This window comes from Orcinus orca, chromosome 9 (assembly GCF_937001465.1).
Source record: "Orcinus orca chromosome 9, mOrcOrc1.1, whole genome shotgun sequence".
Taxonomy (NCBI): domain Eukaryota; kingdom Metazoa; phylum Chordata; class Mammalia; order Artiodactyla; family Delphinidae; genus Orcinus; species Orcinus orca.
In genome coordinates, this window is record NC_064567.1 from 56536663 (window position 1) to 56550662 (window position 14000).

At 34.3% G+C, this 14000-nt stretch overlaps 1 protein-coding gene across 4 annotated transcripts in view; it reads left to right on the top strand.

Annotated features, from left to right (window-relative positions):
* VPS50 (VPS50 subunit of EARP/GARPII complex) overlaps positions 1–14000 on the top strand; it is a 136063-nt gene that overhangs the window by 21465 nt on the left and 100598 nt on the right. For all 4 annotated transcript variants that reach the window (XR_004481166.2, XR_004481167.2, XR_004481168.2 and 1 more), the window contains exons 4-9: positions 1562–1633; positions 3798–3851; positions 4660–4730; positions 5502–5619; positions 5703–5738; positions 6898–6980. Coding sequence is in view for 1 of the 4 variants with exons in the window: in XM_004265596.3 (XP_004265644.1) it covers positions 1562–1633; positions 3798–3851; positions 4660–4730; positions 5502–5619; positions 5703–5738; positions 6898–6980 (434 nt within the window). In the remaining 3 variants the exon portion in view is untranslated. The remainder of the gene's footprint in view (positions 1–1561; positions 1634–3797; positions 3852–4659; positions 4731–5501; positions 5620–5702; positions 5739–6897; positions 6981–14000) is intronic.

The following is a 14000-nucleotide window of genomic DNA, read 5'->3' on the forward strand; positions in this document are numbered from 1 at the left end:
GGGGCCACTCTACATCGTGGTGCACGGGCCTCTCACTATCGCGGCCTCTCCTGTTGTGGAGCGCAGGCTCAGTAGTTGTGGCTCACGGGCCTAGTTGCTCTGCGGCATGTGGGATCCTCCCAGACCAGGGCTCAAACCCATGTCCCCTGCCTTAGCAGGCAGATTCTCAACCACTGCACCACCAGGGAAGCCCAACATGTCACTTTTTGAATTATGGTTTTCTCAGGGTATATGCCCCGTAGTGGGATTGCTGGGGCGTATGACTTCAGACTATACTACAAAGGTACAGTAATCAAGATAGTATGGTACTGGCACAAAAACAGAAATACAGATAAATGGAACAGGATAGAAAGCCCAGAGATAAACCCACGCACGTATGGTCACATTGTCTTTGATAAAGGAGGCAAGAATATACAATGGAGAAAAGACAGCTTCTTCAATAAATGGTGCTGGGAAAACTGGACAGGTACATGTAAAAGTATGAGATTAGATCACTCCCTAACACCATATACAAAAATAATCTCAAAATGGATTAAAGACCTAAATGTAAGTCCAGACACTATCAAACTCTTAGAGGAAAACATAGGCAGAACACTCTATGACATAAATCACAGCAAGATCCTTTCTGACCCACCTCCTAGGGAAATGGAAATAAAAGCAAAAATAAACGAATGGGACCTTAGGAAACTTCAAAGCTTTTGCACAGCAAAGGAAACCATAAACAAGACGAAAAGACAATCCTCAGAATTGGAGAAAATATTTGCAAACGAAGCAACTGACAAAGAATTAATCTCCAAAATTTATAAGCAGCTCATGCAGCTTAATATCATAATTGTTTGTAACATTGGCATTTTACATTTATAAGAACTGCAAAAAAAAGAATAGTAAAATTTGTGTTTTAGATGAAACCAATTGCAGTATGCATATGTACTTCATATTGCAGTACATGCAGAGTTAGTACCCAACGTATTCTGAAATTTCATCATCAGTTGACTGAGACTTGAAGTTTAACTTGGGAGTTTCCCATCTACACAATGGAATGCATTTTTGTTAGTTTCCATACTATCCTCCAGCGTATGTATAATCCAGAATGTACTCCAACAACTGTCACTATCACACTGTAGTGCTTAGTTACCATTCATAGTATTTCAGAGGGGAAATATGTTTTGAGTTCTGGACGAGTAGGGATATATGGTGGCTGGTAGAGTGGGGGATAAGGGTTAGGACTTTCTCACATTCTCCTGTTGCAGGTTGTGGAAGCAGTGTTTCCCAGCTCAGGGGCCGGAGTCCCGGTGGTAGTGGGGATTCCAGGAGTTTGGAGGTGGCAGCAGTGGAGATAGCAGGGCTGGGTGAGGGATGGAACTTGAGTACCAGGGGGTTGGGTAACAGAGATATAGGCTTTTGTGTCTGGAGTCTAGTGGGGAGGTGGGGAGGATGGGAGGAGTGGGATGTGACACCGTTTTGTATGTGCAGGTTGTAGTTCCTAAGTCAGGTGTGCAGGTAAATGAAACCAAATTAAACAATTGATTTTTTACTCTTTATTTATGGATTTTTTTTTTAGAAGCTCCCTCCTGTTCTCAATTTGCAAGACTTAGAGGAGTACAGAGACAAATTAAAACAACAGCAAGCTGCAGTAAGTAAAAAACACATTTTTGACAAAACTGTAAATGAAACACAACAGAGAGGTGTAACGTTTGCAGGTTTTATTGTTTAACTAATATATTAACATTTTAAACAAACCTTATTATTTAACATGACTTTGACTCAAATGATGCATTTATACTTATTCAAATTTATTGTCTATTCAGTTTCCCTCACATTACCTTGATAGATGTGCTTCTAGAACTTGGAGTTCTTTCTCTGGAATCCTAAACGTGATCAAAGAATTTTGAACTTTTTTTTCCGATTACTAAGTACCTTTTTAGATTACTCCTTGTCATGCATGCATGACTTTCCTACCCATAGTTTTATGATGGAGCTTTCTTATCTCAGAATAAAGGCTCCCACTTCTAGTTGAAATAGGTCCAAAGAGATTACAGGGTTAAGATTCATTAAATCTGAATTGCTGTCACTATTTAATCGTGTGATGTTGGGCAAGTCACTTAACCTTGCTAAATCTCTTGTTTCATCTGTGAAGTAATGGGTTGGGTTGGGCCTGCATTTTCTCTAATGCCGTAAAATTCTGTGATTTTGTATTTTCCTTGTGTTAGGCTGAATTCCTTTTATAAAACTCAGACTGTACTGTAGAAGATTAAGTAATGGTAGTAAGTGGTCTTGTTAATTTTTTAATACCGAAAGAGCAATTGTAATAAATTTAGCCATTTTAATTTAAGGTATGATCTTTAACAATACATCTGACAAATAAAGGAGGATATACTTCTCTTTCTTTAGTGTTACACCCAGATGTCTCAGTGGGTGCTTGGATCTCCCTGGGGGTAGCAGCATTGGTGTGGGGAAGGGCCTTGAGCACTAGAGGGTTGTGTGGTAAAAATATGTTGTTGTTTTTGGAGAATTAGAGTTCAGTAGATGGTGGCACCTTTTGCCTTCTCCTGGTTTCAGCATATTTAAATATGTACTCCTCCATCTCTGTACTTTATGTGGTAGTATTCTTTTGGGGATGAACCCCACCACAAGGGCTGTGTAGCACAGTGGCCTTTGGAATTTAATCAACCTGGCCTTGAATCCTGACCTTGCAGCTTACTAACTGTGGGTGAATTACTGCTATGTTTAAGATTACTCATCGGGAAAATGAAGCATGTAACCCATTTCAGTAGATTGTCATAAGTACTAATTGAGATAATGTAGGAAAAGCAGTCAGTATACTGCCTAGCACAGTGTAGACTAACAATAACTACATGGTCTATTTAAAACAAAAAAAATGAAAATCCCATAACTCAAAAAAAAAAAAAAGGCAATGACCCAAATAAATAAATAAAGTGATAACAATCCCCAATTTGGTAAAATTAGGTGGGTTTCTGTCCGTGTACATCTATACACATTCATATCTATACAAATCTATACAAATTCATAGCAGATTAAGAAAACATGAAAGAGTTAACGCAATCTTTGAATGTATGTGTAGTGTTTTGTTCTCAGTTGGCTTGGGGAAGGGGATACAGTTGTGTTTCTTGAGCAGATATTCACTAAATACCATTGGTGTGCCATGCTTCATGCTGGACGTGGTACCTCTGTAGTGTAGTCCTACAGGGGCCCCTGAAATTGTGAAATAAGAGGCTCATGTTCAAAATCATTATAATTCTAACTCGCATATGTTACCATTTTTCATGGAACTGACCAAGAAACCTTAGGTATCTTCAGAGCGCTCCAGAAAACACGCTTCCTGTTTTTCAGAAGTAGTGGACCAAACTGCTGTTTGTCTTCTTACGCGGTACAAAGGATTTAAAGGGTGTTCTGTTTCCCAGATAGAATTTCCATAAATTCAGTAGATTAAACATTTATTTATCTTAACAAGTCTATCTTTTTTAAAGCAAATCCTGTACCCTTAAAAATGGTTATACTTTTGTGCATGTTAGTTAAAGCAGATACTCATGTTATTAACAATATTAATGACCACATATTGAGTTTCTATTAAGGACCAAGTACTGTGCTACATGCTATATCTCTTGTACTAATTTCATAGCCAAAGAAATGTACGTGGCCAATGCATGCCAGTATTTGCTGTAGAAGTTATTAGGAAGACCTATGGAATATTCTTGCTAAAATTTTAAATGTAGAATGTAATAGGAAGCATGAGGCTTTTTCTTTTATTTCCTTTGTTTGATTGCATGTTCTTATAGGTCTCTAAAAAAGTAGCAGATTTAATCCTTGAAAAACAGCCTGCTTATGTAAAGGTAGGATAACATTTGTTATTTTTAATAGTAAAATATTAAAAATGTTTGAGTGACTTATACTTGGAACTTGAAATATTTTAATTTATTCTTTTGTCTATAGTTTATAGCAGCATATTAACTCTATTTGGGTTGTGTATATGTATGTTTTTTTTCTCTCATTTGGGGAATTTACCAAACTGCAAGAAGTGGAAGAGTTTTTATATTTGATTCTAAAGTAATCTATTTGGTTTTCCTAACTTGAAGAGCCAATGAAAATTGCTTCAGTGCACTTTGTAACTCATAGATCATTAATAATGACTGCTCAGTCTGCCTTTAAAATAAGATAAAATTGGAACTGTCTAGCTGAATCTGCCCTTTCATCAGAAAATAAGAGACTTCAAAATCCATTGAAATATCTTAACAGTGTTCAAATGAAGACATTCATTGTCAAAGCATCTTAGCAAACAAATCATATTTGTCATATCCTTGATTACCTCATGAAATTCTGTTGGATAGAAACATTTAAACGGATATATTATTAGTGTTTATTTACGCCCGTCTAAAGAGGTTGGGTCTAGATTTCCTTATAAACAATACTGCCTAAATATTTTGTTACATGCCATTGTGAAAATCAATTGAAAGTGGTTATTTAAAATAATTTTGTGGAAAAATATACCAACAATGTTCAAGTTCAGGTATTTTTGTTGCTACTTTGTTTTCCAAGCAGGCTTTTCTTTGAAGCCCACTGAAGTTTTTGTTAGAGAACCATACCAATAAGAAAGAAAAATAAAATGCTTCAAACAGTAACCTACACCTAATCTTTCCATAGGAACTTGAAAGAGTTACCTCATTACAGACAGGTCTTCAGTTAGCTGCTGTTATCTGCACAAATGGGAGGAGGTATTGCATTTGATGATACTTTGTTCAAGCTGAGTAACATTTAAGAGAAACTCTGAAACTGTCATGGAAAATTGATTTTTTTATGATGATTGCGGTTTATAGAATGCCATTCATTAACTGAACATATATAATGGTCTAAAAACTGCACTAAGAAGGTCTGTGAGAAATGTCTTTAAATCTTGTTATGGATTAAAAATATTATTTTTGTGTTGCTTAAATCCGTGCTTCTCAAACTGTCTTTGGTGAAGAACCAGTTTTCTTTTTTTTTTTCTTTTTTAATTTCCAACTTGTTACAGACTATTGTTTTTGTAAAATGCAATAAAAACAAATTTCTAGGAAAATGAATTTAAAAAGACCCAACCAAACACATATAAAATAGTCTCATTTTTTCTATTATCAGATTCATCAAGCATAAAATTATTGTGTTAACTTTTGCTCTGTGTGTTTTAAAAATTTTTTTTATTATTAGATTCATCAAGCATAAAATTGTTTTGTCAACTTTTCTTCTACATGTTTTTAAATGCTTATTCTCAATTTCTGTACTTTTGTGGTAGATCAGTAACAGTTTGAAGATTGGTATCAGACCACCCACCATGCTTCAAGTAATGCTGGTTTAGTTTGAGCCGTTGAATAAATTTGTCAAATAGTGCTCACAGTCCCCAAATTTAAGAGCAATTCAGGATACTATCTCATTAATTGCCTAATTGTTCTGTGTGGATAGTGTTCTTATTATACTAGAAAAACTTAACTATTTATTTTTCACTTTTACAGACACTTGAATATTGCAAAGGAAGGTTTTACTCAAGCTAGTTTAGGCCTTCTTGCAAATCAAAGGAAACGTCAGTTGCTGATTGGACTTCTGAAATCTCTGAGAACTATAAAAACATTGGTATATACAGGTTACTTTTTAAAAGTTAAAGCTTAATTTTATGGTTGAAACAGATTTTACCTTTTGATTTATGTTCTTTTCAGCAAAGAACAGATGTCCGCTTAAGTGAAATGCTGGAGGTAAGTTTACAAGGCTTGGAAATTTGGTGATCCTAATAATATTAAATAGAGAATTATTGTGAAAAAAATTCAGATGTGCATTTTTCTCAAATTGGTATATGGTATGAAGAGCATTTTTAGACATGTAAAGGAACTTGCTGTAGTGCATCTTCTTCTATTGATATGATATACTTCATTTAGAAAAAATTATTGGGGGAAATGTTCAGTTTGTAGCAATGTGGGAGTGTTAACTTCAGTATCTTTTGATTATATCTGTGCCCAAATAGCAATGAAATTATCTTTTGTGTCTAACATAAAGTAGTGATTTGAGGAGTATGTCATAGATTAGTTATGTTTGGTGTCTCATATATTAATTGATTTTCTGAGTGAGCTATCTGTTTTCTGTTTGATGCTTTCTTAGCATTGTCTGTATACTTCTGCTATAAGTTTCACCAAAGCCTAATGTATTACGTGTTTCCCCATAATACTCGAGCACCTTTGGGTAGGTACTTTGTCATCATCTCAGCATCCCCTGTGGTTTGAATTGCCTTTGTTGAATTTAGATATGAACTTCAGGAACTTTTTTTAATGATTTTCTGTATAATCACTGTATTACTTCTAAACTATTACCACTAAAACTAGGGTTTGAGAAATGAAAAATTCATTTGCCATTAAATTACTGTTTAGGAATATTTGGGGCCATTAATGAATATTTCACTTTTTTCCAAATTTATTTGTTTAAGAATATTTATAGATTTATGATAGTAGAACTGTTGAATGTTGATTACAAGTAGAATGCATACTGATTTGGAACATTTTCTATAAACATTACTGAAAGAAGAATGTTAACAGTTAAAGAACTCCTTCCCTCTGAAGCAGCTTGTACTTCTTTGTAGGCTTTATCTACATGTCATGGTCTCAGAGGGCTATTACTGTGTTTTTAAGGGAACAGCATATTTTTTTCATGGAAACATTTTAGGCCTGGAGGTAGTTGCTTTGTTATATTTTACTATTTTGGTGTATTTTACTATTTATCTGTTGTTGGTATTATGATCCTTATTTGAGAGGAATTAAAATTTTCTGGTGCTGTAACTTTGGATAGAGTATGAACAGAGATTTTTCTTTTTCAGAAGCTTTAAGAAAAATGTTTCCAGCCTAATGACTTGTGTTGTTGATTCAGGAGGAAGACTATCCAGGAGCTATTCAGCTGTGCCTGGAATGTCAGAAAGCTGCCAGCACTTTTAAACATTATAGTTGCATAAGGTAAGGTGATGTAAAATTTTTAAAGCTGACTTTATTGTCAGTTTTTATATAGGAGTTGTGTAACATACAATGGTAATAAACACTGAATATTAATATTAAGTGCTATGTTCTAGTTTAGCCTTCTTATTTGTAAATGAGCAACACAGTAAAATTATAAATAACAATTCTTAAGGTTTGAAAGATCAGATACTTTCTAATCCTGTTTCTTGTCACCTCATTGAAACTCTTTTTTTCATATTTTTTCCAATCTTACTGATTTCATTTTTATGGAGTAGTAGAGAATAAATTCATCTGTTCATGTCTCCATTGCAGCTTTTGAGAATTCTTCCTCCTTAACTATGCCCAGATTATAAATATTGAGAGTTCTGTTGCAGTTTGCTTTTCAGATCCAGATGGTTCAATTGTTGGCTCATCATGATAAGAATTCTTTTGGAAAATTGAAAGTGATTTCACTTTATGTAGGAGTCATCTTTGTAATATTTAAGTGATTATGTATTTAATGTATTATATCTTCTGTTTATTTATAAAATGTACAATGTAAAAATAGCTGCTGCATCCTCTGCTCTTAGTTCTAACTTTATTAATGGATTTTGGTCTGCTTAAAATGAAGGTTTTGCATTAGTTGTGACAGTACCTTGAGGAATCTCTAATCCTCAAGTGTAATTTCCACCATTCCTCTAAAAGCATCAAAAATAAATATAAAACCTAGGGAAAATAGTGAGCTTGCCAAGGAAACCCAATTTCAAATTAAATTCATACTTAGCCTAGAATGAGTCCCTTAGTCTCCCCTGTATGGAGAATCTGGCACTCAGTGAGCAGGATGCACTGATATTGTAGATGTTGATTGCTAGTATCTGAAAAAAATAAAAGGATTATGAAAGGACAAAACATTAATACAGCTTTGGATTAAATTTTTTCTTTTAATATACTCTCACATCATAGGTCTGTGCTGGGTATAGAATAACTAGGTATTTTCCCCCTAGAGATGATATTTTTTTTTCTTTAGGATTATGTATATTGAAGCGACCACTTTTTATTTGATTAAGAAGTGCATAGTTGGGTAGTACCAGTAATATTTTGATTTTATCCATTTTGAGAGATTAACTGTCACTATTAAAAACTTGATTATGTCATTTATACTTATTAAGTTGGGTGAATACGCTCTAATATGTTGAATATATTTGAAAATTTCTAGCAAGGCCTTCTGGCTCCTGAAGAAGCATAGCACTCATTTAGTTCATTTCGTGGTGGTAAATCTGTTAGAATGAGAAAAGCTTATTTATAATTGGCTCAAAATACTTCAGGCAGTTTTGTATTTACTGAGCGTTTATTATATGCTAGGTGGTTTGTTTTGGAATTGGCTGTATAGTGATGAACCACATATAATGTAATCAGTATAATCCATGGTTTTCTAGAGTGCTTAGTCTATCAAGATGGATTTGGATTGAAGTAGGCCCAAGTGGAATGGGGCTTTATAGAGAAGGAAGTTGAGCATACGGTGGAAGCATTGGGATCTAATTTTCCTTAGGGGGTCAAGACTAAGGAGGACCTGAAGGAGGTACAGGAGGGATTAGCTAAACCAAGGTATGAGGTGTTGTAGATACGAGATTACGGGTATCATGATGAAGTCTTTGTTGCAGAGATGCCAAGCAAAATGAGGACGAAAATATCTATAGCATTTATAGCAACAAAGATATCAGAGTTGACCTTGTTAGGGACAGATTTGGTTGAAGTGTAAGTGTAGGATGAGGAAATTTTATATGGAGGAGAGATGTGGAATTGAGAAGGAGCAACCTGAATATTTGAAAATCAATGAGAAAGAGTGAGAGGTTAAAAATAAGACAGAGAACGTAATAATAAAGCTTCGTAGGGATTATTGGAGAGATTGACTTCGAAAAAGTCACCATTCTATTATAATAGGAAAGAATGAGTTTGGAAATTTGTTGGCAGGAGATTGAGGGTGCAGGTGACATGTTGACACTTCATTTTTTCCATTAATTAAAATTTTTGTTTTAGGTTTGTTAAAGTAAATATCTTACTTGGTGAGAGTTAACTATAAAAAACTGAAAGAAATCCTTATTTGGGCTTTTTCAAGTTAGCGTGAAGTGGCTTCTAAGCACTTTTTCATTTTTATGTATATAGTGATATGTGGAGGAGTTATCTGACCTGATAAAACGTTTTGATCAGAAAGATCTGTAATGATGATTTAAATTAATCATTGTTTTATTTTAGATAATACGGTATATAAGCAGCATGCTATGTTTACATATATGAGTCATACATGCAGTAATAAGAAAAGTTTGTCTTATATTCTGAAAATAGGTAAAAATACATGCACAGATACATTAAAATGTCCTAAGGAATTCATTGTAGTGGGATTTTATCTTAGACTTCCCGGAAATCTGTTACAGTTGTGTTTTTAACTTGGTGATTTAGTGGCAACATCAGGGTGGCTCCGAAAGCAGAGCTGTTAGTTGGAAATGCTTGGTGGTGATGATAGGCCCTCCACCAGCAATTCTTCTCCCCCACATAGAGCAGTGTTTCCTTTGCCTGCCACCATTCACCTTCTCCCTTCACCTCTTATTTCACCCGTTAGCTCCTAGTTGGGAGAACGTAGGTTTGTTCACTTCTTGTAGATAATGTGATATAGGAAATAGAAATAGAATTAGTTGATATGTGGCACAGATTGAGTCCCCAAAAATGAAAGGAATTTTATTCTAATTTCCTTTTATTTTTGTCTTTATTAATTAGATGCCCCTTTCTTATTCTATGCATTTATTTTTGTTTTGTTCTTTTTCCTCTGGTCTGCTGAATACAATCAGTATTGAACCTGTTCTTGAGCTCTTTCATTGAGTCTGTTCACACATAATTCACCAACACTTTAAACATTCTTTTAATTTACCTGGGTCTGTGGAATTTAGCAAAGGCAAGATTCAATCTTTGCTTGGACCTGAGTGCATCAGGGTGAAAAGTCATTTGACACTCTGGTAATCATAGGAATAGTTATTTCCAACTGAATTCACACTCTTATTTTCTTTAACATTTAAATGTATTTTTATTCCTGTTGATGGTTAGAGAATCAAGAAATATATTCTTTTTTAGAAATGTCCTTTAAGAGGATCATTCCATGATTCTGAGCGTTTCTGAATTCTTGTGTGGTGTTTGTTTTTCTGTTTTTATGTTGCAGGCAAAGTCATATGTACAGTGTATCTACTCATGCACTTCTTAATTTTTCTTTAGTAGATTATATGTTCCTCTTTTCTTTCCTAGTCACATTGCTCCTTTATTGGAAATAAAGTACTTGGTAGAAGGCAGAGACTCTGTGGTCTTAGGAGTAGATTACATGGAACAACTGAGGGTTGACTCTTATGATTCTGAAAATAGAAAAAAAGAGAATTCACAAATTTGCTTCTGCATAAAGAGGCATTGACTGTTTACCTAGTAAGTCTCAGGTTATATGACTATGTAGTTTAATACGTGAAGTACCAAGCAATTTGGTATACCCAGTTAATTGAAAAATGAAAGAAAACTGGTAGCTCTTCAATACCTTGTGTCTTCCTTGAGATGTGCTGTGTTTCAGCATCTTTAGTAAAAGATACTGTAACACCAGTTTTGTTCACTTTGATAACTGACAGGGTCCATTTTTACATTATTTGACATTTCTTGAGTTGATTGACAGAGTTATATAGTTGGGATTTACTGGGAATAAGAATCAGTGTGTTTATGTTAAAATACGTCTGAATGAAGCATTTAATTTCTTTATCACTTGACATTTATCTAAATTAGTTTCAAGAAAAGTTATTAAAAGTCAGAACTTCTTTATTTTTTAAAATTTCATTTGAAAGAAACTACTGGAATGTACCTGAGAGCATGCTGGATTATGCTCTGAAAAGTTTGTATACCAACTGAACTAGTTTGTTGAATACTACATTTTAACATACACAGATGGATTTAATTTCTCATAATCTTTAAAATATCCTTTTATTTTTTTCTCTGAAGACGATCTTGGCAGTTGAAAGAAAATTGCAGGTTTTAGAACTTTAAATCACAGAATAATGAGCACAGCTTTTAGGTACAAATACAGCAGTACTCGGGACTATTCTTCCCCTGTTGCCCTTGATTTCATCTTAGCAAGCAGTGCCTGCTCTCTTTCTCTAGACTCAGGCAGGGGGAGTGCAGGAACCTTACCTGGAGCAGTGTTGAGCAGTGAGTGTTTGTGCAGGATCACCAGGCCTGCTTAGCTACACCCATATGTAGATCTGAAGTCCCTGTTGCTTGATTGGCTTGGGCTGAGTTATTGATACCATGTTATTTGGACACCACCTGCATTCCTTATGTTTTATCTTAACTTCTTTTCCTCTGGCTTCCTCCCCCACACAGTGCCATTTAAAATTAAAGTGAAATCTACACAAAACATAATACTTGAACAAAACGTCTTAAAAGGTAAAGACTTTTCTTTCTGCCCACCCATCATTCCCTTTCCTACTACCTAGTATAAACTGCTTTTACAGCTTATTAATTTTTTTCCTAATAGATTTCACTGTAATTTAACTACATGAGAATATCTTTTTCCTGATTTATCACTGTAGATAGTTGTTGATGCTCTGACTGTTTACTCCCCATAATAAAAATCAATAAGAGATAGGTGTTTGGTATACATTTTCCTTCTATTTGCTTCTCCATCTTCCAAGTTTTGTTAGTGAAACTCTTATTTTTACTTGGTCAAGTTTATAATGTTTATATTCTTTTCACAACTATAATTAAATCTGTGCGTTTTCCAACTGGTTACTTCTAAAAAAACTAACCTAATAGAAATCATATTTACTATATTATGTTTATTTAAATATTATTATCTGCAGAACTGAGTGATTGGACTTATAAAAAAGGAAAAATAATCCTTTGTCTCTGAACGAAAATCAAAATCCATTAGTGTCTTTCTATTTCTGTTGAACATTTTTCACCTTTTTGGTATGACTCGGCTGCTATCATTTCTTTGTAATATTCCTTTTTTGTGTATTTCTTTGTCCTGTGTTATAGTTACCTCTCTGAAAATTATTTTTTTTGATATGGGATACATGGGTGTAAGTGTTCAGATTTTGAAATGACCTTAATTTAGTCCATACACAATTGAAAGAAAAATTATTTTTTTCCTTAGAAAATGGAAGGCATTGCTCAGCTGTCTATTCCAGCCTTCTGTTTTGTAGGACAAAGTCAGATGCTACTCCCATTCCATTCCACCATAAATAGTGTCTTTCCTTTAGAATTTTTAGGATTTTTTTTTTCTACTTGAAGTTATAAATTTTCACCTGTCTAGAAAAGTCCTGTGTCACTCTTTACTCCTAGATGATGAGACAAGAATGAAGTATTATTTAATGCTTAACTGCATGAGATGTTATGTTACTTGTTATACCAAGAACTCTTGAAATTTATTTCTCTAGGAATTTGTAATAACAGGCAGTTAAGAGGCAGACTGTGGGATAATATGCCAGTTAACAGCACAGAGTGCATAAACAGAAGCCATCAGAGATGTTCAAGCTGTGAATGGCTCACTTCCCAAACCCCAGCAGGAATGGGAAATACTGACATTTATAGGAATGGGAGTAGAAGCTAGGCACCATTAGCTAAGGCAGCACTGACTATACAGTAATTCTAAATTATATTTTAATAAGGTTTTCTCACTAAAGCTTTATTTTTCAGCTTTTAAATATTGAATCATGATGATGGTGATAATGATGATGGTATAATAATACTTAAAAAATTTTGGCCTTTACTATGTGTCAAGCACTGTACTTGTCATTTTCCTTACTTTTTCTTATTTAACATTAACAAAATATTCCTCAGAGGTGTTGTTGTTGTCTCTCTTTTATAGATGAGGATGTCGATGCTCTATAAAATAAGTGGCAAAGCCAGGATTTAAACTTAGATCTGTTGGGTTGCAGAGCTTGTTGTTCTTAAACCACAACTATGCTAGACTGTCTACCAGTGTGATAGCTGTTATGTGTAGTGGGACTCATGGCTAATAGGCCAATTTATATTATTCTGCTCCAGTATCTGAGTTATATTCTTACTAGAGTTAATTGTATTTTTCCTAAAAGATATTTCTGCCAGTTGTGTTTGTTACTGTATTTATGTTGTTTAAGTAAATAAACTGAGATGAAACACAATTTTTGAAAGTAAGTTGAATGCATTGTAAAAACAGAACATATTGTTAAAAATAAATTTCCTTTTGAATTTTTTGTAGATGAAACAACTCATAAAAAATTGGGGCATATAAGGTAGTAGTGTGATCTGACATTTGGATTGTTTTGCATTTGTTTTTAAGCTCCTGCTTCACTTTTGAGAAACTGAAACTTGAAATTACAGACAACTTACTAGTCATTTGACTCATATGAGACTAAGAATTTAAAACTCCAGTCAAATGAAAAGACAAGACCTTGGCTCGAAATCAGAAATGGGTGAATGAAGTACATTTATACAATTTTAGTTAAAATATTCAGTACACATAAATATTCTTGTTTTAACTTTGACCAATTGACCAACGAAAACGTCTTCTGCTGAGCTCTAGCACAGGGTTGGCAGAGCGCCTTTGTCTTTAAAGGGCCAGATAATAAATATTTTAAGCTTTGTAGGCCATAGGTCTTGGTTGCAACTCTTCGGCTCTGCCCTTGAAGACCAAGAGCTGCCTTAGATGATATGTAAACAAATACATATGGCTGTGTTTCAATAAAACTTTATTTAGAAACATAGCCGGTTGGCTAGATTTGGTTCCTCAGCCTGACATCTGCTCTGGAATTACAATTCATAAAGTTTGGAGATGTTGTGAACATTTTTAGTGTCCTTAGTAATGGACTCTAGGCTTTCTCTGTGGTGAATGATAGTGTTCTGGGTTAGGTCAGGGATTTCTGAACAGTGTATTTCACTTACGTGTATTTCAGAAGTTTTAGCACTCTACTGAACCATATATAAAGATGTAGTAATTGGGTAACTGGTGTTCAGCATATAATGGAATCTTGAAACTTT